The sequence below is a fragment of the Cygnus atratus genome, chromosome 1 (assembly GCF_013377495.2).
Source record: "Cygnus atratus isolate AKBS03 ecotype Queensland, Australia chromosome 1, CAtr_DNAZoo_HiC_assembly, whole genome shotgun sequence".
Lineage (NCBI taxonomy): Eukaryota > Metazoa > Chordata > Aves > Anseriformes > Anatidae > Cygnus > Cygnus atratus.
Window position 1 is genome coordinate 152177217 of NC_066362.1, and position 25997 is coordinate 152203213.

Below are 25997 nucleotides of genomic sequence, written 5' to 3' on the forward strand. Positions count from 1 at the left end.
TATATGAGAAGAGCGACATTACAAAGGAGCCTATACAGCAATTTGTGCCTGAACCACTTCCAATTCCTGATTCAGCCTAGTATCTTTTTAATACTCACTCTTGACAGCCTGGGAGAGCGCATCTCAAATGAGGGGTGAACGGTAGGTTTTTTACTCCCATACTTACAAAATTTTTATCCGTAAACAATATCAACTGAAACAGTTAAAAGCAGTTCATTAGCCCTGATGTGTCATAGCCCACTGCTACTGGACCTTTGGCCAGAACATAGCAGGGAACAGTAGAGGAATGCACAGGCCATAAGAGAACATTACACAATGTTTTAGAGTTTTAAGTAATGGCCCACAATGATTTTTTAAAAATAATTATTTAAGCACTCTCAGAATACTTAGGTTCTAGATATGTGAAATGCAAAATAATCTGAAAGTATTCAATTATGTATCAAGTACCTCATTACATGAGGACATTATATATAGAGATACTTACACAGAGATTTTAATTTCATCTTTACACCCTTTGAAATTACAAATCATTGGCTTGGCTTCTGATCCATGGTCATGACTAGACAGAAGCCTAACAAAACTGATCAGTCGGTCAAAACATGGGTAGAAACAAGCTAGAAAAAACAATTTCCTTTCACTACATGGCTACCACTTGTCCATATAAAAATGGCTTCAGAATTTGTCATCTAAATAAAAAACACCACCCAGCTGTCTGGAATTGACTTCAATATCTGCAGATTTAAGACTGCCTTGGTATAATGACCTCCAAAGTGCTGCTGATATCAAAGACAGGAACCAGTCAATAGAACACCAGAAGAAGTAAGAGGACAATTAAGAAAGAATAAATTTTAAAAGGTGTCTAGGAAGCCACTGAATGCTTTCCTACTTAAAATGATCAAAGCCATTTAAAAAAAATAAGAAAATCTAAAAAAGACCACTGAAATGAAACTGATATAAATTCATAGTGCTATTTATACCTTTTTAAGCACTGAAACCAACTATATTTGCCAGTTCTCCTCCCAGTGTTCTAGTTGTTTGACTGATAACCTCTACCTTTTGTTTCTGCTTGTATGGCAGTGATCAGTAACCACCTGATTTCCCAAAAGGGGCCAAGGCTGACCCACAGAAATGCTGACTTCAGTCATGTCAGCCTAACATTCAGTCAGGCCTACACTGAGGGGTTTCAGGGTAGTTAACCAGTGCAGGGTAGGAACATCAGCTTACACTCAAACTGGAAAAGCCTTACAGCGATGAAGAATCATCTGCAGCGAGGCAAGTCCCAGTTTCTATTTGGCATTAAGGCACACCCATAGGTTTTGGCACAGGTGAGATGTATGTGAAATGGGTTCTTGGAATTATACAACTGATGAGCTTAAATAGCTTCTCATGGCTACTGTATCTTAAAAATGAATTTAAAAAAAAAATATCTTCCTGCATTACTTTCTCCTTCTAGAAAGCATTTAAGAATGTGTAATTTCAAGCATATGGTTACACATTTTCCCTAATATTAAACTTCATTTAATAAAAGCCAAAACTCATTAAACACATTACACTTAACCTTCATCAGGACAAGTCTCAGACAGTTTGCTGGTTGTTCTTTTCACCATTCTGTAAAATATTCAGAAGCTGAACAGTGATTCTCTTCTGGAAAGCACAGAAGAAAGGCTGGTGGTCTGGATGATATTCAGGCTAATTGCTGTGCACACAGTGAAGAATGAAGATCATAACATCACTGGTGTCAGCCTGCACATCAGGAGAAATGTACCATGCTTAACTTCTGTAAAAAGAACACCACGTCCGATTGCAGATACACTTTGAAATAACTCCTTTAGCAAGCTGACTGCTGCATATTACATGCATTCCACAAATCATGGCTGCACTTGTTCTGTAAAGTCCAGTTGGTTAAGCTAAAATGTGACGATTAAAGAGACAGGGCGTTAATGCCTAGATTCTTCCAGCCCTATAGGCAAGAGGGAACTTAAAAACTATTAAAACATTATTTGTTCTGTAGGGATTACTTATTACACATTCAATTTAGTCAACCATGTCTGCTGAGAGGCACACAAATCCCACCATAGCTAATTTAAGAACTTACCAATTTCCCTTGCAATTCTGACAGCTTCATCTGCATCCTGTAAAAGCAGGAAATGAGACCCAACGTTAATCCCATCAGCCATTGCACTGTGTCCTGAGGGCAGTCATATATTGCACTACTGTCTCCTCTGATTCATTTAATGTTTGATTTTACAACCTTCTGACCCTTTTCAGCCAGAGGAATGTAAAATTAATACCATAAGTGGAATGTAAATTCTACCTCATCATTAGTATACTGAGAAACTCAAAGCAATGAGGAATCAGCTGACAGGAAACACAGCCGGGATTGCAAAATGATTTTCTGCAGTTGTAGGAATTTAATGCTAGAATTTAGAAGTTTACAATCAATAATGGACCATAAATCAGATCGTTAAAGTTTGTCCACTGCCAGCTTGTTTCTGTCCTCTCAGGTATTTGTCATGTTTTCCTGGCTGTTGTCAGTAGGGGGAGTTGATTCTCTATTGTTTGGGTGTGATTCAGGTTCAGAGAAAATCTTGCAGAACTTCTTCAAAGTTGAAAATTTGTCTACTGAAAAAACACACAAGCACTTCACTTTTCTTTTTTTTTTCCCCTCACTTCTAAGGAGAATATAAGGAGAATAAACCCATTCACATATCAATTTCCATTCAAAAGTCTGCAAAACACTTGTGTATGACAACTAGAACAACTCTTGATTTCACCTATGGCTTCGGCTGACTCATACCACTATACCTGGTACAGAAAATATGATACAGAAAAATGTGTTAGAAAACCCAGAGAACAAAAACAGAATACTTGAACTTCTCACTTTTTAAATAACCAAATCTCTTCTCTTGCAGTAGTCAATTTTGTGTTCTCCTACCAGTAACAAAACATTTCCATGATACAACACTAGAAAAGAAAAAGGGTTAAATTACAGTGGCATGGGTTAAGTTCGAAAACTCCATCCAAATTTGCTAGTATTTATACTATTCTGTGACATACATTAAAAAATTAGTATGGAAGGCAGTAACGTCTGGAAACCACCAGCTGCTAAGTGCGTCTGAAACTATGGGGGCTGACTTATGAACATTAAAATGAAACCTGATATTTTTAAAGCTTTCAAGGCAATCCATTTTAAAAGCACCCAGGTCAGAACTTTAAAAAAAAATACATAAGCAATGTTCATACCTGGTTCATTTATGTCCGATAATAAAAAAAATCCTCTTTAAAAGTCTTCAGTACCTAGTAACAGCCCCATGAAGAATAAGGGGGCTGGCAGGGGAAGTTGTCAGAAAATTTAATTTCCTTTCATTAGCTAGTCTGCTCCACAAATCGGTGCTTGTTAAGTTCAAAGCAGTCCTGAAAACAACATCAGTTTTAAGTCTTTTTACTCCAGTCACATCTGTTAATGAGATTTTTCCAAATAACAATTGTTTTTAAGTCAAGAGATAAATCTAGCAAAAAATACCTTCCCCCTCCCCAAGAAAAAAAAATCAGGGTTAACTGTTTTATTACACCTTGCTGCTTTCCATGACCCTGCACCCTCCAAATTTTAGCTTAAAGGGATAAAATGCATGAAAAGGGTCATTTAAGAATGTTAGTGGTTTCCACACATTGAGTTTGAAGGTTCTTTGTTCCTGCCTGTGACAGTTATGCGAGAATACTTCCCCTTAATAGCCTCTCTGTCAGGAAGTGTTAAACCTGCCAAATGCAGACAATTAGAGCCTCTCGAACAAAATGCAGGAAGAGTGATGACTGATGGAAGAGCCACGATTATAGCCGAGAAGGAAACTTTTACATTTCTTTTCTCTTGCAAATTCAGTCACATATTTGCAAAATAGAATGAGGAGGGGGGAAGCAAACAGGGTTGGGTTTGTGTTGTTTTTGGTGTTTTTCCCCCCCCCCACTTAGTTACCTGCAAACAAGTGGCTAACTGATACACTGCAGTCCACAGGAAGACAAGCTGCAAATCATTACAGGGGAGTTTTTTCACAGCCACTGTATTCATAAATATATTGAAACACATGTATACATACAACAACTTGAAGAAAAAAGCAGCATCATATGAGAAGCACTAATTGTCTCAGTTCTAGCCTGAACAGACAGAAGACATCTCTGCCCAGCACAGTTATTAATTTACACTATTCAAACATCTGTTTCTTTTTACAGCTTTGATGTATTAGAACTCAAGCTCTAAAATACAAAAAAAAATGCATATTCAAATTCTTTAGCCTTCAAAGAGTGTTTCTGAAACAGAAAACAAAAATATGCTGCACTTTAAAGAGGAAAAACAGTTCGAAAAAATCATAAACAACTGACACAATGAAATCTCTGGTAACGATCTTTTGATCTTTTTCCCTAAGAAAGTAAAATTTAGTGTCATGCATTTCACTTGCAGATTGCATAAATACAGCAGCATTTTGAGTAGCAATAAAGTTACAACAGTTGTTTTAGATTTTGGGTGCAAAAAACTTATGATTGATACACGACATTTGCCATTGGAAAAAAAATGAATGCCACGACAACACTCAAGACCATATATGCAAAATACACAAAAAACAGCGGTACTAAGACCATTTTGAACTTTCTTTTAACAACATAAGTCCTCGCTGATTTATTACCGTTTCCTCAAAAAAACACAGTAGGTCCACTACCGTTTTCCCAAAACAACCTGGAGATTGTAAAGAAATACATAATTTTGGCACAATCTTTTATTGTACAAATAAAAATGTTCAAGTAATGCTACAAGTTTATAAAAATCAAGAGTTATAAAAAAGACGTCATAGTGGTATTTACAAATGGCTGATTTCATTATTTTAGTTACAGACATAAAAGTTTTACTCACTTAGCCTAAGAATTTCTAACCTCTTCATGCACATGCCTCCCTGCCATGTACCAGCAGGTGGAGACAAAAAAGCAAAACTATTTGACAGAGGAATGCCAGGATGAAGCTGTTTAAGAAACTACTTGAGCTGTAAAACGTTGTTTTAGTTATGAATAGCTACATGATATTTGTCATGGCTGAGGGTGTTGGGCCTGGAGAATCTGCAAGTCATGACTAGTCTCCAACAACCTCTTCAGCAATACAGTGGGTATTGAATACCAATGTCAATAACCCAATGCAAGAATACAGCCAAACCAGGTACCTGAAACTTAAATACAGTAAATTCATAACCTTGATGAAAACCTTCAACATGTCTACTGACATCAGTGAAACCAAGTTGACACCTGGAGACATTAATCTCCTGGGTTTACATCCAGCTATGTTCTACCAGCCATAAAACCAAACTGGCTGTGTATATATAAAACCTTTCTTCCCTTTCTATTCGTTTGCCAGTTTTTCACCATGACGTCTCCACATACTCAGTCTTTCTTCTTGCCATGTATTCCTTTACACTTATTTACAGACAGTACATCTCAGCTGTAACTTCAGTATAGCCATTGGTCATGTAGATTAACACCAATTCTTTTGATCAAAACTCTTGGCCATTACCTCTCCCAGTCAAGTTTTAGGAAACCAATTGAGGTTACAGACTTTGAACTGAAAACTACTTTTCAATGTATTTGTTGACTCTCTAGCTGATAGCATAATACTCAGTTTTCTTACACGTGCACTCTGACAACCCTTGCCTCAGCCAAACCAAGGAAATGAGTAAAGGACAAGAAAAAAATATTTTGTCAAATTGCCCTCTCTACTCTCACTCCGTATTTCCATTCTCAGCTTCACACTTACTACAGTGATTACCTATATGAGAAAACTTGGTTGTGCCTGCTACGCCAAGCATTCTTCTGCTCAACCCTTCCAGGTCCCTTCTTAGAGTACACTACTGAACAACTTCCTTCTCTTAAAATGTTAATTTCTACTTGTTGGGAAATCTTCTTTACACAGTTTCTCCAAGGTGTGATTACAGGAGCTAAACAACTCACAGTCTACCAAGTCTAAATACTAAGCAACAGAAATCAAGGGGGAAGCTTCACCCTTTATTCACGAAGGACCTGTGCATCTGCAGCACTAGTTAACAAGAGCTGAATAAAGACAACTCTTCAAGTAACAAAGATTTCCAGTGCAGTCCTGAGATGAATAAAAGAAGCACAAGAAGTTGTTACTCCATGTTTGCTTTAACTATTCATCCACAAAGAACACACGCAACTGATCTTTCTTAACTTCTGGCATTGTCAGAAGCATGAATGCAGTCTCCTTCCAGCTTTAGACTCCACTACAAAGATGAAACCACCTCTAATCAACTCAAGTATCAAGCAAACACTTAACTCCTTCCCAAGACCTTTAAAATGTCCACTTCTCAAAAACAAGAGCCCTCAAAGATTTTCAAAGTTGCATAGCTCTGTGATCAAAACAAGACTCCCAGAGAATGGCAGAAATACGACAGTCTCCAATTCCTTGTGTGCTGTTCTTCTGGTTATATTTAGTGTCACACAGCTTTGCCCTTCATCTCCTGGTCTGAATTGGCAAAATACTACATCAAGCTCTAATCAAGCATCAGGCATCCTGTACAACCTAATTACTCAGGTATTCACCCCAGCAAAAGTCATGATATCACAGAAGGGAGATCAGAAGACAAACACAGGCACATAATTAGATGCATAGCAAGGATGAAAGTTTCAGTTACCAGAAGTTTTAATTCCTAGAACTGGTAACCAGAGCACTAGTCAAATTTTCATCTAGGAGATCTCCCCCTTCTGATGGGGACTACAACACTGGCAAGGCCTGTGTATTCTCCTTGTTCTGATGTGCTGGGCATACTGAAGCTTTTTGATCTCGTGTTCTTTTTCATCTACGCTCTTCAGCTTGCAGTACTTTTGATTATCTATGTATGTGAAACCGATGTAATATGGACTTTAGGATTAAGCAACCACCACGTAGCTCCTTTCAACAGCTGGGATTGGATTTGTCAAATTCAATCCTACATTCCAGTTCTTTTGGTTTTAAGACTATCATTGCCTATAGCTGATTGCCAACCAGATCACTTACATTCCTTCATTCTGAGTACCTAGAACTTCAGATAATTGTCAAAAAACAATAAAATTAAAGGCCTCAGGAAAAAAAAAAGCAAATATTTCAATACTGCAGTTTCATTGATTATGTTACTATCTGTTCATTAACCACTATCATCCTACTTTGCCAGGTTTGTTTCTTTAACTTTGTCAGAGTAACAGACCCTGATGTAATTTTAACTTAATGCAGTGATAAACAAGTGTTCTGAAAGTATTTGGTGATTCTGTGTTAGATGAAGTTTTGTGGGGTTCAGATCATTAATTCAAAGTCATGTTCTAACTAGATATTCTTCTAGATCATAATTTCAGGATTTCTAGAATAGGTAGGATATCAGAAAGAACAGAGGATCTTATGCACAAGAGCTTGGCTACTCCTAAAATCTCACGAATGCTAAAGGACTACAGACAGAAGGACTGCTAAAACATGCAACAAAAGCCAGAAGGAATGCTGTGTTCAACTTAACACTGCCACAAATGCTAGCCTAACACTCATACGGAGCCCTCCAGAACAGAGAATATTCTTCGTACTTGTACCCGTTGCAGAATACCCCACTGGTAGACATTACACACACACACACCAGGCATTTCCATCACAAGTACTTAAGAATTCTCTTGTGCATTTTGATCTTTCCAGACTTTTCAAAACTTTATCATTCTCTCTTGCTAGCCAAACTCTCCAGGCAGTTCATCAGAACAGATCATTTTGTGGAGAGTTAGCCCCTTTGTATTCTATTTATTTTCCCCATTTAGTTGGTATTTTTTTACTCTAAAAATTTTAAATCCAGCTTAACTGACACAATACTGAACACTATCCTGGTATATGTTGCTCCTTGAAGTACAGTCTGCATTCCAACAATATATTCAGTTGTTCCCAATTATCTTGAAATTTCCCATTTCATCATGTAAGTAAGATTTATGATAATCAGAGGTCAACATAGTCGTAAATAAAACCTGAAAAAACTTTTCCTTCAACTACATTAAAATGTTGTTTAAACAAGCTTTTCGTGTTCCAAGTTTTACTCAAATTTTATCTGAAAAAATAAAAATTAATAAAAATCACCTGAAGTGACCAGCATAAGAATTTCCAACCCAGGAGAACAAAGTTTTAGATTATCTAGACACACACAACAAAGACATAAAGGCAAAAAGCTTATTCTTCCTATATCAACACAAAATATATATGGTATATAAAGACACACAGGGAAGATTAAAAGAGCCCCATACATAATCACTACAACACAAAATAAACCAAAACCAAGACATATTTTATTCCACCATACAAAATAAAGCAACAACCAAGATATATCAGAAAGATGTTGGAAATCATTCCTTCCAAAACCCCAGGAAGAAGACTACCTGTAGATTTGGACAGAGAAACAACTTTTTTCCCCCCCCCAAGTGAGTTTTTCTACACATGAAAAGCTTTACTACCATCAGCACTGACCATAAGATGGAAGATTCGTACAGTGTAACGATCTTTACCGCTACTGAAAAATTTTACTTGCTAAGCATACTTATGTTAACTTTGGCAATATTTTATGCCAAGATCTTGGCCAGCAAGAAGTAAATGTCTGTATGTCTTTTTACATTTTTCAGACCGACACAAAGGCACACCTCACAATAAACACATTTACCTGCCTTCGTGTTAAATTTAAATCGAAATATTTTTAGAGACTTCATGCAAGCAGTCCTGAATATACCATGAAGCATTCTTCATCTTTCCTCCTCCAAAAATCCGTACCCCTATTTTAATTATGTCTCTTATTGATAATGAATTTGGATTTATAATTACATTCTGTATCAGACCTTCAATAGGTGTACTTCGACTTACGCACTGATTCTACAGTGGGCAGACAGTAGTTAAATGGTTTCTCACCTTGACTACTCCATCAAAGCCAGGGATTGTGTTGACCTTTGCATTCTTGGCTAACAATTTGCTTTCAATCTTGTCTCCCATAGCTTGAATAGCATGTGTGTCAGGTCCGATGAAGGTAACACCTGCTGCTGCCTGCAAAGACAAAGAAGATACATCTTTAGAAGACTAAACTTAAAAATCAACAGCCTTCTGCAGTCATTACCTTCAAGTTTAACACAGAGCAAAAATATTATTATTGAAGCAATATTTAGAAGATCGAATAATCTGTTTATGCAACACTCTAATAATATAAAAGCAGCATTTCAGCCAATCCAAAGACGTATATGACCTTGTGAAGCTATGTATACACACAGATTCAAAGCCCCTATGATTAGCATTTGTATGAATCAAAGCCAACCCAAAGAGAAATAGCTGAAAGTGGAAGTACTACAACTTCAAAGTTACAAATATCCCTTGAGAAAGCAGAGGCTAGTTAACTCACCATTGAATAACCCCAAGTAATTTACAAAGACACGCTTGCTAAACTGTAATATAGTTGTAAATTTTATTATGCATTCTTTAAACCCAAACCTTGATGAAACTCCAAAATGCAAGAACGTGCTCTTATAAAACAGATTTAAATACCTGGTCAATAAGGTAATAAATGAAATACTGTTTGCCCAGTTCTTTTCAACAACTCTCAGGAAAAAGGTCAACACAAAATAACGTGTAGGTAGAACACCAAATTGCTTTCCCCCCCTCTTTTTTCTCTATGCCAGCAGTAGACTTCAGTGACGAAATACATAGACTTTTTTTTAAACATTTCAAGCCTCAGTACTATACAGAGCTAAAGACTATTCCACCAGATCTGCATCAGTGACAAATATTGATGCAGTGAGTCTGTGCATGTTTTAGGTAACTTAAGTCTGTTGTACTATAGGGAAGAAAAGCTAGAAAAGTGCTATAATTAAACCATCAAAAGAATAAGCATACTAGCCTTGCAGATTTTTTCCAGGTATTTTGTTGATTATCGCCCAATTGTAAGACACCTATAAAATGCTTTAAAAATTGTTTCCAACTGATGAGCAGTTTGCTTAATAGCAGCACTAATAAAATGACGAACATTCAATTCCTTATTTCAGAACTTGTGTCTTAGTGCTTCACTTCCAATGTATGCTCGTGCTGCATATATTAGCATTGTCATGTAGTTATACTTACTAACAAAAAATGATTTGCTGAAAGTTTCTGTATTTATGCAGTGGTAATACATGACCATAGAACAAACACGTGGAAAAAACACACTGCTGTTCAAGGTGTGGAACAATGTCCTCCTATTCACGATCTGGTATGAGCAGAAAGCACCCAATATGCTTGGGAGTTGCTGTGTCCACTGTCAGCAGCTTCACAGCAGGAACAACATAATAGCAGAAGCTCTGCATAGACAACTTCCTATCCTTCACGTAAGAAGGTGCTACACATAATGGAAAATAGAAAAGACAAAAGTATTACAGAAACACTAGAAAGCTCCATGAAAAGACACCCAAACCAAATGCATCAATGCAGCTACACAGCAAAGGTTCATTAGCTTGAATTCACACTGAAATATTTGAGTTGGGGTTTTGCTGTTTGGGGGAGGGGGGAAAGGAGGTTTTCTTCTGATCTCAGCCCACCTTTTTACTACAGTAGGGTTATTAGCTCAGCAACTCAGCTATAGTTATTTGGTGAATAGCAAGCAGTCTTACAAAGTTGGGAACGCTGCAGTAGGAATAGAAGGACAGACACGAGGGTACAGATCTCAGTGCCAAAGGATCTGAGTGTAAAGAAATTAACTTTTTAAAGAAGAGAAACAAGAAAGGAGTTGGTATTTGAAAGCACAGTGACACAAAGTCTAGAACAAACCATTTCAGAAATAGCAGCGGATTGCAACCTGAAAACTGACAACTCACTCCCTCTCAACAACAGTGTTTTCAATAGGGTGCCTGCACACATTTGGAGGTAGGGCGGGGTTCTCTCATTAGACTGTAATCCAATCTCAAAGTTTGTGGAAGAGGTTTGCTAACACACTTGGCAGCTAGAGATTATGCCATTTCTCCCATATCACTCGAACTAGAAAAGCCTTGTTTCTACAGTTTCTGCCATAATATCGGCATTTGCAGCCTGGCACCCACCACCTTAAACTTTACCACAGATTGCTTCATCTCACTGTTCTCCTCTCAAAGTCTACCATTAAAAAAAACGGTATCTACAGAGGTCATCAAGATAGCAGATCCAAAACTTTTGCTACCCTTACAGATCATCCAAGACTTCCAGCCTACAGTCTATTTCCAATGTAATACAGTCTCTTACACTCTTTTTCTTCCTCTGACCTTCGTCTGGAAGACGAGGTAGAGGTCACAAGAGAGGATAAGAATTACATTCATGACACTAGCAAGCATGCACCTTTCCAGGGAAAAGCATGTAAGGGACGTCTTGCTCCACTTAACCTGTCTTTTCATTGCCTTATTACCTGGACTTTTAAAGTGTTCATTCCCTGCTCCCATCCATGAAAGTAGTTGGATAGGGGGACAGGTCCGTTCAGGAGAGATTTATGAACCACCTGAGAAGGAACATGGCAGGCCATTTCAAGAAATGAATCTGCTGCATCCAATGTATTCATTGGGAAAACATTGTAGACCTGTAATATCCCACATGGATACAGCCAATATTTCTCATTAAAAATGAAGAGTCAGAAGATGGGCAGCAGACTGACATTACTCTAATGCAAGTCTCACCTGTTACAAGCTATATCTTTCTTTTTAAATGTATGTTTTTAACACCCATAATTTACAAACTGCACTTGTCTACATATGCACCTCTTAGCTTCAACTGCTCTGAATCTTTTGCAGAATTGTTCTTTAATTGTGGACGAGAAGCAGCATAGTAACACCAACTGTTCTCCTCTTTGGTTAGTCATTTCAGGTACTCAGGGCACCTACTTTCACCACAGCAACAAAAACTCAAACAGAGATGCTTAACATAATATCACAAGGTATCTGAAACCACCTAACTGCATGCTGCAACATCTGCAAGTCAAAAGTAAACCAAAACAAACTAAGGGAGGATCCACTAGTTTCCAGTGGGTATTTCAACTCATCCCCTGCATAGAAAAGGCGCATCTTCTTCGATGCTACTTGCAACTAACTTTAGCTAGGCTCACAAAAAACATTTTGTCAGCAGAAGGCACTACTGGACAAACTCTTACAAGTTTTGCTACAGTAACCCATGATACACCAAGGATGCTTGCCTGAGCCCTCTGCCAAAGCTAGTCAGCTGGTGTCCAGAAAAATGCCTCGACTTCTTCCTTGACAACAGTGATAGGTAATGTACTAAATGACCTAGTGTCCAATACTGAAAATGCCAAAAATTGAACGTAAAAACATAGCAATAACATTGTCACCTCCCACAAAGATTTAACAGCATCCATCTATTCACATCCTCTGTTTATGAGGCGCATGAAAGTGGTGAAACTCTGCAAAAAAATTCCAGTGCCTACTGACAGTCCATCCACATGCAGAACGTTGCTAACGTAGTAACAACCAGCACAAGATGCTCCTCCGCGTACACAAAAGCTTACACAGTACACATCAAACAAGTTCTTCAAAAAGTTCTGGTACTCCTCCACACGCTCAACAGTGGACTCCAACCTTGACATCTCACTTTTTGGCTGAAGGAAAGCATATCAAAGCATATCAGGTTTGCACCATAAACCCATACCCATATTTTCTTCAGAAACATACCTGTATCGCTGCTCTCTACTTTGCATAGTCAAAGATACATACTAACAATAAGGCATATTTACGAGAGAACATTTTCAGAAAATATCCCATGCCTAGCAAGTTCTTTCTTTGACTAAAAAGTAGATATTGAAAAGTCTTACCCATCAACCTTCTCTGTTTTTGAGAGCAGGAATAGTTTAACTGGTTGATTTTTATGGCACTACAATTAAGTCTGGCTTTTTTTTTTTTTTTTTTAACAGCCAGACAAAAGCCTTATTCGACCCTCATGTAGATGCAGGATACTAAATATAGCAAAAACTAAGCAATATCAAGATAGATAAAGCAAATTTGAGATTTGGAGAATCCATCTGGGGAGTCTGGGGTTGAACTGTGCATTACCTCCTCCAGTCTGTCACCAAAGTCTGTCTGAAGTGGACCAAATGGACCCACACTTGTGTAAGGCACCATCCTCCCGACATTTGGAAGGAAACCCTCCCTCTGACAAACTCTTGTGGTCGTGAGGTAATTGACAAGACTGATCCTGAAAGAGGAGATTCCTTTACAACTTCTCCTGGCAATTACTAATGCAAGGATTTACAATTAATATTTTATACAGTAAGTGCTAGATTCAGCCTTAATGCCAGCACAAGCAGAACCAGAGACAGAAAGCATGAAGGAGGGAAAAAGAGCATAATAAACTTCTATACACGTGAAAACAATTAAATATATAAACATAATTTAATACAATAATCTCTAGCTCCCTTAGCAACACGACAGCCTTCTGCGGGTTTATGAATACGTGGCAAAACAGCCAAATCGCTGCTAGGCCTCTCAGCACTGCAGGAAGTGACGGAACAGTTCCAACCCAGCCTTAGACAAAACAAGTGATACTTAGACTTTTTCCTCTTTTACCACATTAGTTATGGACAATTAAACACACTTCTAGGTGTCCTCATTCAAGCCAAGGTAATTGAATCTGCACATAACACCAGCCTGAGCAGCTCCAACCGAGGAGGAGGTATCCCGTGTACTACAGGAAAGAAAAACGTAGGTATCAAGAATTTTGTGTTTTCTTTCAGGATCATTTGGCAAGGGGATCCTTCCACCCAAGCCACAATGATGTGGCAAAGCACACTCCCAACTGCCAAGCTGCTTCCAGTCGCAAGCGCCCCTGTCATTATCTCGCCACACAGAAGCAATGGCATTAACGCAGGTTTTGTGCTTGTTCATTCCTTGGTGCCTGAAGCAGTTAGTTGGAGGAAAGCATTTCCCATTTCTGAGGAAGAAACGGATGGAGGGATCTCAGGAGCAATTACAGCTGCTCTACCTTACTGAAAATAAACTCTCTCATGTAAACACAGAGCTGGTTTTAAACACACTTATGAAGCTCACAGGAGAACCCAAACGATCTGTTGCGTATAACCACTGGATCTTATGTTCTCAAATTCACATGTACATGTTTCCAAGACAACACAAACTCAGGGTGCTTCTCACTGGAAGACAGACAGCAACAGTAATTCACTCAGGAGAAAAAGGCTTAACCCCATGCCTCTAGCTGGGTAGGCACAGGGCCTGAAAGTCTGTCAGGAATGACTGAGGAAGGAACCGAATCAACCTAGCTGCTTCTCCCCTATGTTCTCTCCCTTTACTTTACTCCTCCATGTCCCTTCCCACAGTCCTATCTCCCCTTTCTCTAGGGCAGGTTCTGGTACTCCTCAGTTGATGTAGCTGACTGACATGGCTGAAGATGGCACAGGTTTTGGGGTTGTTTTTATGTTTATGGTTGTTGTTTGGTGATGAGTCCTCTTCATTGCTTTTGTGGGTTAAAATAAGCTCACAGAGAGGCTTAACGGGCATTGGAAGAATCAGCTGGAGCACACAGCTGGGAAGAAGCTTCGTTCCCCCAGGCACATCCTCAAACTCTCAAGCATGCAGGGGAGGGGAGAAACAGTGCTGCCACATCAGTCTGTTCTTGTGCTTCAGTCTGCATTTGTTTTATTTTAAAACCAACTTTAAGACATGTATTTGCTTCTCTGAGGAACACTGTCTGAATCACAGAATGGTTGAAGTTTGAAGCAAACCCAGTAGTTGAACCAGCTCTTTGGCGTGTGCTGTCAAGCAGTGGAACAACTTAGGAACAGAGAGAATTGGAAGCTCAATTCTGTTGTGGCAAGCTAACAACAAGGTGAGCAGGTGTGGGTAACAACTCACCATATTCACTCAAGAATGTACTGGTGAATGAGATTATTAAGGAAGGTCCACAGATAAGAACTTCAGTAGAAACTTCAGTAGAAACTGGTATCAAAGGTCTAGTTTTCAAAGAAATTTTGTTCCAACCCTCAAGTTTTCTTCACATGAAATTCTGGAAAAGGTTTCCACAAAATACGTGTTTGATGAATTCTTTCACTCTTGCACTGGGAAAAGATTACCTTAGCTTTTCTGCCCTCTTGACACACAGCTACTCGAGGCAGATCCAGTGGGGAAGGGAAGCGGCAGAAGTTTGGTAAGCACCTGAACAGTATCAAAGTTCCAGAAAAATTGGCATCTGCCACAGATAAGGTCTTCTTCCATCTAGAGCAGGAACTTACAGCTCACCAGAACAGACCTGTATACGGAGCTGCCTGCAGCCATATATGAAGCAGAGCAGATAAACAGCTCAGCACATGGACGACTAGCTCAAGGATAACTACACTAGCTAGCTGAGCTCAAAACTCACAGGTGAAACGTGGGGTTGAGAAGCAGGGCTGGCAGCAAAATCAAGGTCCAACAGAGGTTTAACCAACCCAGAAAATAACCAAGCAGAAAGGCCAGATAAAATATCCACAGACAAGATTCAGGAGTCCTATCAGAAGGAAAAAAAAGTGACAGCTGTTAAAAAAGGCGAGGACATCAACAGATCACCTCACAATACAGGAACTGTTCACTGAGCACTGGGAAGGAAACCCTCTAGGAAATACTGTGTAAGCAACACTTAATAAGCTAGGAAATGCTCAACTGACAAAATGTTCTCCAGCCAAATATGAAGATGGAAGAAAAAGCACTGAAGCTTTCTGCAAGCTGCACAGAAACCATCTCCCAGCTCCAACAACTGGATCCTGTCGCTGAAGTTACTGCTACTATCCTTAAAGCTCACAATAAAGACCGTATGCAGGAATGGTCAAGGATCAGGCATCAACCTGAAAATTTAACATTGACAAACAGAATATTTCATTTTATGCAGACTTTAAGCTGGAAAAGACTTAGAACAGCTGCATGGTATTATCATATATCACCAAAATAGTAACTCTTCAGCATTTCAAACATGAGTTTCTCCAGTCTTTATTAGAATGGAATAAGAAGGACCTTTGAAGACAAAAGGTCTTAGGAATATGAATGAGAACAAAAGCATCCTTCATTAGAACAAGTATTTTAAAGGGGGGAGGGGAGCATGATGAAGAAAAGGCCTTTCTGTATAGGCTCACAAAACAGCAGCAGTGTCTGTTAAGTGAACATAGTATGCAATATAAGCAGATGGATGGCTATTATAGAGTTGGAAGACTGTAGCATCCTGCTTCTTTCTGACTACATCTGTCTTTGGCTACTGTATTTCTTCCTGGAGGCCTGGCTTTTGTTTTGTTTGAGGGCTTGGGAGGGAGAAGGAGTATTACGATCACCTACGGTTGCACTAGCAGCAGGAAGGTAGCCTGTCACAGCAACCAGCCTAGGAAGGAAAAGGTTAATTGGTCCTGTATTGCTGACTGGGAAGGTGTCAGAGCCCCAAGAAGCTTGGAAGGGAAGGAGGCAGCAGCGAGGACGTGTGTTGCCCAGCCTGCCAGACCTCACGGCTTGTTCTGAGTTCTACTTTGAAATAAAACTTGCTGTTACTTAGCTCAGAAACACACTGCAATTTAGAAGCCAGACCCACCATACAAGCTATATCACCACCCGTGACACTGAACTATTCAATAGTTCTTATACCTGAAATTACAGAACACTAAAGCATTTTCACAGCCACTACCTTCAGTAAGAAAGAGATGAATGTTGGGCAGCCATTCTTAAAAAAAAAAGAAAAACTAGAGTTCACTAATTTACTTGGAAATAAACCAACACAGATGTTAATTTTGTTGTTTAATACAACAAAAGGTCAAACTCCTTTTAAGCCATTATAAGAAATGTATCTGATTTATTTAATCCTAGTGAGAACCTGCTCATACTAGTCTCCAAAGTATAGTTTAAGCTGTGCAGAGCCATGAAAACACATTATTCAGTTACCAGAAAACCCTCTACTACGTTTAAGTTCTGCTAGTATGACATGGCAAATTTCTAGAGGACCAACCAAAAGCAGCACTTAGGTCCAGCTGAATTTGCCAGAAATATGCCCAAAGAATGTGGAAACAGCATCTGTGTGTATGATACATAGAAAAGTAAGTATACCTGTATGTTTGCTAATATAGTATCCATATATTCACATATTTGCAGGGTGGGATGAAAGATATGTCTCATATTACTCTAATGGTCAGCTTAAAGAGAATAAAGGCACTGTTGCTGAATCAGTATAAATGCAGTCTAAGGCCATCAAACTCCACTGTCCCAAAGGAGTAAGCATCTCTGAGGAAAGGTATGTGACCTCCTGCACAAGAACAAGAGAGCAGCCAGGGTATATCTAGATGGTCAGCATCAGCTCGCGCACAAATGCTGCGAAGAAAATAGCTTTTATATAAAATTTAAAAGCCATTTCCTTTTTGAAGTGGTACATTTCCAGAGTCAAAACTAAGAATCAACCTAATCTGTATATATATTTCCCTAACAGGACACAAGCTGTGAAGCCATGGTATCACAGAGCAGACGTACAAAGGGTAAATGTGCTTGCTTCGATTCAATATTGCATTTGAAAATCAAAAGTGTCTCATAAACCAAACATTTCATAGCATATATTATATCTCTAGAGTGGAAAATAATGTTATTCAATTTCCAGGCCATATCTTCACAAGTGAAAAGCCACACAGAAGCTTCTTCCAAGGACTCAGAGCTAAAAGATTTGGTGAGAAGAACAAAAAATACCTCTGGGGCTCTATTCTTTTAAGTTTTCTCTTTGGATCTGATCATCAAGCTAAAGCCTTACTTGATAATTTCACTTAAAGACAGTTTTAGAGCTTTAGATGACCTACCTATTTTACGCCTTAGTTCACAACCCAAATACAATACTAAATTATCCTAGCTTTTTGAAGCACTTCTCAAAGAAAAACTATTGTAATAAAAACTTTAACATAGTTTATATGGCCTATCACTGTCAATGATGAATTGCTCTGCCACCTACAAAACGTTACACACACACACACTCGATATGCAAGCACAGGAACTTATTCTGCTGTGTTGCTAAAAGTTTGAGTATTCAACTTCATCAGGAGTAATGAATACCCAAAAAATTTAGGGAGAAACAAATGAAACATAAGAATTTTCCCTGGATAGTTTCCATATTGCTTTTCTTCACTTCATGGCATTGAAACCAGTCTTGGTTTTAACATGATAAAAGAAATCTGTGGAACTAATCCTAGAAACCTCTTTCTGTTTCCTTGCTTAACACCTCCAGGCGACAGAAGAGACAAAATGCTTCATTTGCATCCGTAAGCATTAGAAACTGCGAATGAGCCTTTTCAGCTGCAAATGTTATTGCATCTACATTTCCAGAAGAGAAAGAAGGTTAAACAGCCTACTCAGGTTTATGTTAACTCATCTCTTTTTAGCACCATGACCAGCACAAAGAGCAGAGAATGGGGAAGCTTAACAGCCCAACCTCTTTCTTCATTACGTTCAATTAGATCCTGGAAATGGATATAGCTGCTGATTACACGAAGATAAAGAGAAGAAATCAGGTATGCACAAAGGAAATGGCAAACACTAACAAGTGTGATCTTAGTCTCTGCAATCATCTGGCCTCATGAAGACCATTTCATTTTTCATGCAACAACAAAAAAAGTTCTGTCAGCTGCCTTCATCGCATGGCCACACAAGATTTTGCCCCATGTACAAGCAGCATTTTGCTTAGTGCAAACTCTTAGCTTTAAATGTAATGTGCCAGTGTTGCAAGAAACTACCCTGAACGCATTAGTAAGGTAGGAAACATTCCCTGCTTGATGTGCTACATGGTACTCCATTTTATCAATTAAAGAATACATTTGAACCATAGCCAAATAGCCCAGCAACACCATTAATTTTATTTTGAAATAAAGTAGCTCAATTGTAACTTATTCTTCAAGACTACTATCTCTTAAATTACTTTTTTTTTTATTGTAAATCAGATTCAACCTACATGGTAATTTTAATTCCTTTAGAGTGAAAAAAAGCACTTGGAATTACTGGACTAAATTCAGCAGAGAAAGTTAGCAGCACTTTATTTTCTAGGCCACTTGGCTTTCAGCCTGGAAGAAAAAACTTCAGCTTGGCAGGCAATGCTCAATGAGATGTTTAACACAAAATATACATTACTCTAAATGAAAAACAGGCACTCATGGAGAAAAAAGCAGGATAGAATGATGAGGGAGAAACAGAGGAGCATTCTTCTAGCCAAACCCATACTTCACATTATCAATGACCCAAGCTTACTACATAAACAAAATTTTCTGCATCAATTTGAAAGTTCAGTATAGAACACAGAGGTAGAGCCCAAACAGTTCAAAAAACAATGTTAGAGCAGATTAAGAAGATATATGGGCACAAGACACCTATTCTTCATACAGCCATATTATCTCTCCTGTTCTACAGCACATACATGAAGCTTTGCAAATGAATATGGAATGCAAGTCTACAGCCTGACTAGTAAGTGCATTTTGCAATGCCTTAGCTTGGGCTTTTTTAGGAGACAATACATTGAGAGGTCAAGAAATAAAAAAAATAGCAACATTGAGATATTACACTGAGCTTATATGCAAGTGACATTAATTTTATGGCTGCAAGAAATCCTGTATTAAATCATAACACGGAGGGAAAAAATCATATTAAAAGAAACTAGCCAGTGTTTCTGCAGACACGCTACAATGTTTTAAAAGTTAGGCAAACATTTATATTGCATATTCAGAAACTAAATTAAAACTTAAGACTGTTCAAGCTCACACCATGAATGTATTGATTAGTTAAACATCTGGAACCCTGATATTGATAGTCAGGAAAATAAGTGATCCTAGAGTAATCTTCCTAATATATCTGTTGAAAAACTGAGTTACTGAGTTGAGCAAAGCACGCAAACTACACTGAACGTTGTCATTTCTCAAATATTGTAGAAGATACTGAATGAATGACATCGTAAAAAAAGCAGGGGCAGGGGAGCGTTAGCCCACTGCCCTGATCAAATTTTAGCATGGATAACTCTGTTCTACCTACCTAAAGCTCCCTTTTCTCAGCTGGCTAGCATAGTTTAGCACCCCCTGTCCTCACTTCAAGGATACTAAGTTCCATCCTGACAAATAGCTGTCTGCTCTGATGTAAGACAAGGTCCCATTTCTCATCAGTAAATGTAGCCGCCTGAAAATGTATTTGCTAAAGACTATTTTGAACACTTTCAGCAAGAGTTAATAAAGACGTCAGGAGCTGTGCCAATGCATAGCTGACCACTGAGCTTCACTTTAGGAAACGAGAAACATCAGTTTAGTAAACTGGTGTTATTCACACACACACAGAAGAGAGCCATTAAAGAGCACAAGATGACATTTATGACGTTCAAAAAAACATCATATGGTAAATAGACACATTTATTCAAAAATCAGTATCAACCTGTCAATCACATTAACAAAAATTAGTTAAAAGAGCTAAAACAAGCTGTAAAATCAAACAAACAACTAGCGTGGGCATACACAGTCATATATTTTGGGGCTGGTTTCTGGGTTAGATCCCACCCCCAGACCAGGTTTAGTTCACTGAGCCTACAGACTGTCTGCTACCAAAACCAGCATGCACTGACCCTGCAGTTATCAACACCACACGAGTAAAAGGAAGGGTAGGGCTGGGACAACAGTTGCTCATGATGAAAGCCATTATAAAACCCCAAGGACAGGTCATATTAAACCATCACAGAGCAGTGACCCAGCCAGCCATCTTCTGGCTGCTCTCGCGCCACAGCTGCACTGCCACCAGCTGCAGTTTGTGATGGCCAAGGGGACTGGAAGAAGGCAGTCAACACCAGAATGAGCTGCGCAGCAAGGGCCTGGTCTCCACCCTTCGTGATATTCCAAACCCAAGTGGACCTGTCCCAAAGCAGCCTGTTGCAATTGATCTTGCTTTGAGAAAGGGGCTTAGACTACATGTCCAGAGATTCCTTCTGACCTCATCTACTCTAAGTGTAGGATATCACAAGGATTATCATCATTGGCCAGGTGAGGTGGGTTATGGCAACAAACTATATAGAGAACATTGCACAAACCTTGTTGTTTGTTAAAAAACAGTCCCTCTTAGATTGTCCGAGAGAAAGGGAGATGTATGTTTCTTCCAAATCTCGCAGCACCCACTTCTCCAAGAAAAAACAGGGCCTGATCATACTGATCTTTCTTCAAAAAGTGGTGGTGGTGCTGTCCCTAGCCATTTATTTCTGCCTCTGTAGTAAAGTATGATGTTCCCTCAGTTCTGCAGGCAAAAGTGGTTCCCATTAGATCAATGAAATAATCAGCATTTGAAACAAAAACAACATCCAAATGTTCCCATCACTGACAGATGAGCTCATCAAATTATATTAGGAGGTCACCACAGGATGCAATGCAGGGCTGGGAAGACACAGCTGGGGGCAAGAAGGGAACAGAGGGAATTCCCTGCGCCACCACTGCTGTGGAAGCACTTGGGAGAAAAAGCTGCAGTCTAAGGGAGGAAGGATGTTAAAGTGGTATTCCAAAGTGGTTTGCTCATCATTTGAGCAAACACTTGTATAGGCATACGGTAACAATGTCGGACAATACAGCCATACTAAAAAGATACTACCCCATAATTCTGTTAGGCACTACTACCCTACCTCCTTCACTAGTTATTTGTAAAAGGATGTATGTGCCAGTATTACTGAGAGAAGACGCTCTTATTTAAATCTTACACACAGATCCTTGGAGAAAACTGTCAACTAATTACCCTGTAACGACAGATAAATAGCTCTTACAGCTGCCCCCTGAGAGAAGCCCGATTTGCTGCATTTACGTAAATGAAAAAATTGATATTTTTCTTCCCTTTAGAGTGGAAAGTATTTTAAGAAGTTTGAGGGCTTTCTGTGTGTTCTAACAGTCAATTTAGTTTTTCAGTACTTACAGAGCTCTCCCTCTGATTTCTATTTATGCTCAACTTGCATGAAGTAGTTTATGGTAGATACTATGGACAGAGATGAGTACAATTGCGTAGTCCTCTTAAATGTGGATGTTCAAATAAAATTAAGAAAAAAGATCAGATACTTTTAGCCAAACTTAACAGAAAAATATTACTTGTAATTTTACTATCTTTAAGTAATGAAACTTGTATATGAGTGTTTTTTCCATCAAACCCTGTTCTTATACTCTTGGACGTATATATATACTTCACATACTTTTGGATGAATCAAACAAGCGGATTTGGCCCTTTGCTTTCAGTTTAAAAAAAGAACTGCATATGATCATAAACATCACTAAATATTATGAAAGTTTATTTTAAAATTACATGTATACTCTATTTCTTGACTAGCCTGAGGAAATAACAGTGGAATTGTGCATGTTTTAATCTATTAAACAAAATGATGAAACAGCAGTATTACAACAGTCATAATGCTATAGCTTTGGGATAACAACCTCTCGCTATCTCAGTGTCATAAATAAAACAAGTCAATAATATGCATCGATATGTATTACTAGAGAATTTATAGACACTTATAATGAACCAATCCATGAGATCCCCTTGTGGCCCTGCTCCCTGTGAACCACAGCCCTTTGGAACTCAGGATAACGCATCACAACAGAAATACCTACAACATATACTGGAGTAAGACAACTTCTGACAATTTATCTGGAAGATAAATTTGGTCTGGTAGCTAAGGGTGGAACAGCTTTTTGGAAAATACACAGTCAAGTTCTTCCTTCTCTCTCCCAACAGATGGTCCCGAGAGTTGAACAGTCTGGCTTCACTCATGCTATAAAGTAATTAGACAAACAAATCTGGATCCTGTAAATAAGCATGTGCTTGAAATTAAGCAATGCTTAAACAGTTGCAGGATGAGGGCCTAAATTTCCAAATTTTAGCCTGTAAGGAAGACAGCCTGTTAAATTATGGCAATCACTGACAAGCTGCTATTTCTTCCTTTTCTAAGATTCCCACAGAAACGATGGGGAACGGGGTGGGCAGTGCACAGCCCAGAGTAGGGAAGAAGCCTGGGGTGGCATAAACCAATCAGAAATCCACAACTATATTTTATCTTTTTTCCAGTTGAAACTGATGTCTCAGGAGTGCTTACACAGTATATGAAAATGGTGAAATGCAATAGAAATTCCTGAAGTCCAACCTCTAATTAATACACCAGTCTAGAATTACTTGGAAATTCTTAGAAAACCGGGGTTTTATTCACGAATTGGATGTTGAAAAAGTATGCGTCTAGATTATGTTCCTCATGAAAATACAGAACAATCCTTAAAAGTAAATGCAGAATATACTCTTGGAGAATAGCAGTGAAAAAGCAGCAAAGTGCTACATTTAAAGAAAAAGTTTGTAACTTAATATGGAACATTATATGCACCAGAAGTTTCTTATCCTGCTTTTTTCTTTTTCTGTACATCATATACGACATCATGAATCAAACTACTGCACATTGTGCCACAAAAGTGGAATCCTGACCTCTAGGCTCTTCATTTTTCATACTCAGCCCACTGCATCTTTCTGGTCCAAGCACTAACTTGTCTTCATGGATTACTTTTCAAGTCACTCCAGAGGACTAAACAGTAGTCCCAAAACAAGGAACAAGTGACCAAAGCCAACAGCTCCTTGCAACACTGGAAAAAGTGTTTAACTTATGGAGATTGTGAAACTGCACCTTTGCACAGATGTCTAGAAGATGGAAAAGGGTACCGTGGGTCCTGTTCCTCCTGGCTTGTGGCACAGCCTGGGTGCCACCGACAGCCTGAGCTACAACAGGACTTGAAACATTCACTCTGGAGTCCCAGGAACAGAAAGACACTTGCCATGGAAGCTCTGTGTCAGTTTCCTAAAAGTAATCCATCCTACCCATCACTAAAACAAAATATCTGAAGTGAGCACAATGCCTACCTGCTCTCCATGACAGAGCTATGAACCCATATCTTTTCCCATTTCCCAAGCCACAGCACTTCTCATCACATGAAAGGTGGGAGGGACCTGCTTCAAACTAGAAATTTTGACGATCTTCAGAGCTATTGGTGCAAAACATTTCTGCATCGGCCAAACTCTTTCCTGAAGCCTCATCCTTAGGACATTGCCTGAATCTTCACTGAAACTTGACATACAGAAAGCCTCAAGTGGAAACAAAGTAATCATAAGGTAAAAAACAAAGAACGTAAAGAACTAGCCTAGCAAAGCTTTAAAACAGATAATCACTTCTGGTGCAAAATATTTGGTTATTTTAAATATGCTGCCACAATGATCTCTGTTCATTATCCTAATTGAGAATCTCATTAACTATTCAGAGGCAAGTTAAATTTATTCCTTCCCCTTGCCAAAATTTGAGTCTGTGCACATTTTTAAACAAAAACACAAGCTGAAGAGTGTATTTATCGCATATACTCTGTGTATAAAATTCATCCTCGTCATCCCTCTCCAGCAAATTAAAAAGGCAAAAACAAAAATCAAAGTGAAACGAGTACTGGCAAGAGAGCTGTAGATACCGGCGATGCAACAAATGAGCTAATCTGACAGAAAACACTCAACACCCTCACATACAGAGACTAGCTTATGAATCAGAGCTGGCGCTTAAAATGGACTTTTTTTTTTTTTTAGAAGAATAAACAAAGACCCTGGCTCCCAAGATTTTCAGTACAGAAAAGAAATACAAAAATAAGGAATTCATTAACTCATGTCTGGAATAAATAACCTTTTTCCACTCTGAGTATAAATGTATTTCAAAAGAATTCAAAAATATTATGTATAGGAAGGGGAAGTTCCAAAAATACAGAAACCAGGGCCCAATATTGTCAATCTTTCCCAGAAAACTATGCCCTCTAATTTTAAGGACGACAGTCCAGATATTATCAAAACCTTTAAGATTAGGGCCCTGGATTTGTATTAAGTATCAAGAGCTTATGCTTTAAGAAAAGAAAATAAAAGCTACATTAAGCTTATATTGCATTGTAAATATTTAACTATTTAAAGCTAGAAAATTCTTGGCTTTTCTGGCTCACATTTTAAACAAGACTTCTGCTGAAAATACTATAAAAGGACTGCACAAAACTCTTCCCATTGGAGGAGCACGACACTAACTTAAGAGAGGAGAGAAAAATGCCCAGATCTTTGAATGCTGCTTTGCCCAGCCACATGAACTGCTTGCATTTCTCAATTTTCAAGAGAATGGTGAGTGTAGAGGTTTTTTTGGTTGATTGGTTTTTATTTTTTGTGGGGTGGGAGAAGGTGTCATCCATACAGGCATTAAGATTTCCCCACTTAGACCCCCAGGCTTTCCTCCTACATAACATGCCATTTACTTTTAGCTTATTCTATTTTATGTCAGATGCAAACAGAATTGGATGGAGGGGGAAAGTCATAAACCAGCTTTTCATTACACATGTGTATGACATCTAGCACAATGGGGATTTAGTAAATGTAATTAGGTTCTTTGGATTCTGCTCTAATACTGAGCAAGTCAACAGACATCAGTGATACTGTAATATAATTACATTTACTGTACTCCGCAACATCTACTATCACTCACTTGAAATTAAAAAATGGAGTGACATTTAAGATTTAAACAATAACAAAAATGTGATTGATGTTATAATCTAGGTGTTTCCATCTTCGCTCTTCCCAGCGAATTTTTTGTTCAACTCCAGGACTTCATTTTCACTGCTATTTATTCTTCAGCGTTGTATCTAAAAACATGCACAGCAATAATCACACAAACAGCAGTCTCTTCATTGCAGTTGTATGAATGGTTCATGTAAGAGTTCTTGCTGTTCACAAAATTGGAACTGTTTAATCTACATATCTCAAGTTGTTTTTACATTGTACTATATTTTAAACAGTTTATGTTAGCATACAGATTTTTATGGGTATTTCACACTTTTGTCATCTGATGATAATTCACTCATTTATCCCTCATACCTTTTCATGAACGAACTCTGAACACAGGTGAAGTGACAGCTTCTGTTTTACCATTTATATGGAGCTGC

The 25997-nt window shown here is 38.5% G+C and overlaps 1 protein-coding gene across 2 annotated transcripts in view; it reads right to left on the reverse strand.

Moving 5' to 3' along the window:
* PCCA (propionyl-CoA carboxylase subunit alpha) overlaps positions 1-25997 on the reverse strand; it is a 284596-nt gene that overhangs the window by 196776 nt on the left and 61823 nt on the right. For both annotated transcript variants that reach the window (XM_035557044.2, XM_035557045.2), the window contains exons 7-8: positions 8945-9076; positions 2096-2132 (exon numbers count right to left, since the gene is read on the reverse strand). In XM_035557044.2, coding sequence (XP_035412937.1) covers positions 2096-2132; positions 8945-9076 — 169 coding nt within the window. The remainder of the gene's footprint in view (positions 1-2095; positions 2133-8944; positions 9077-25997) is intronic.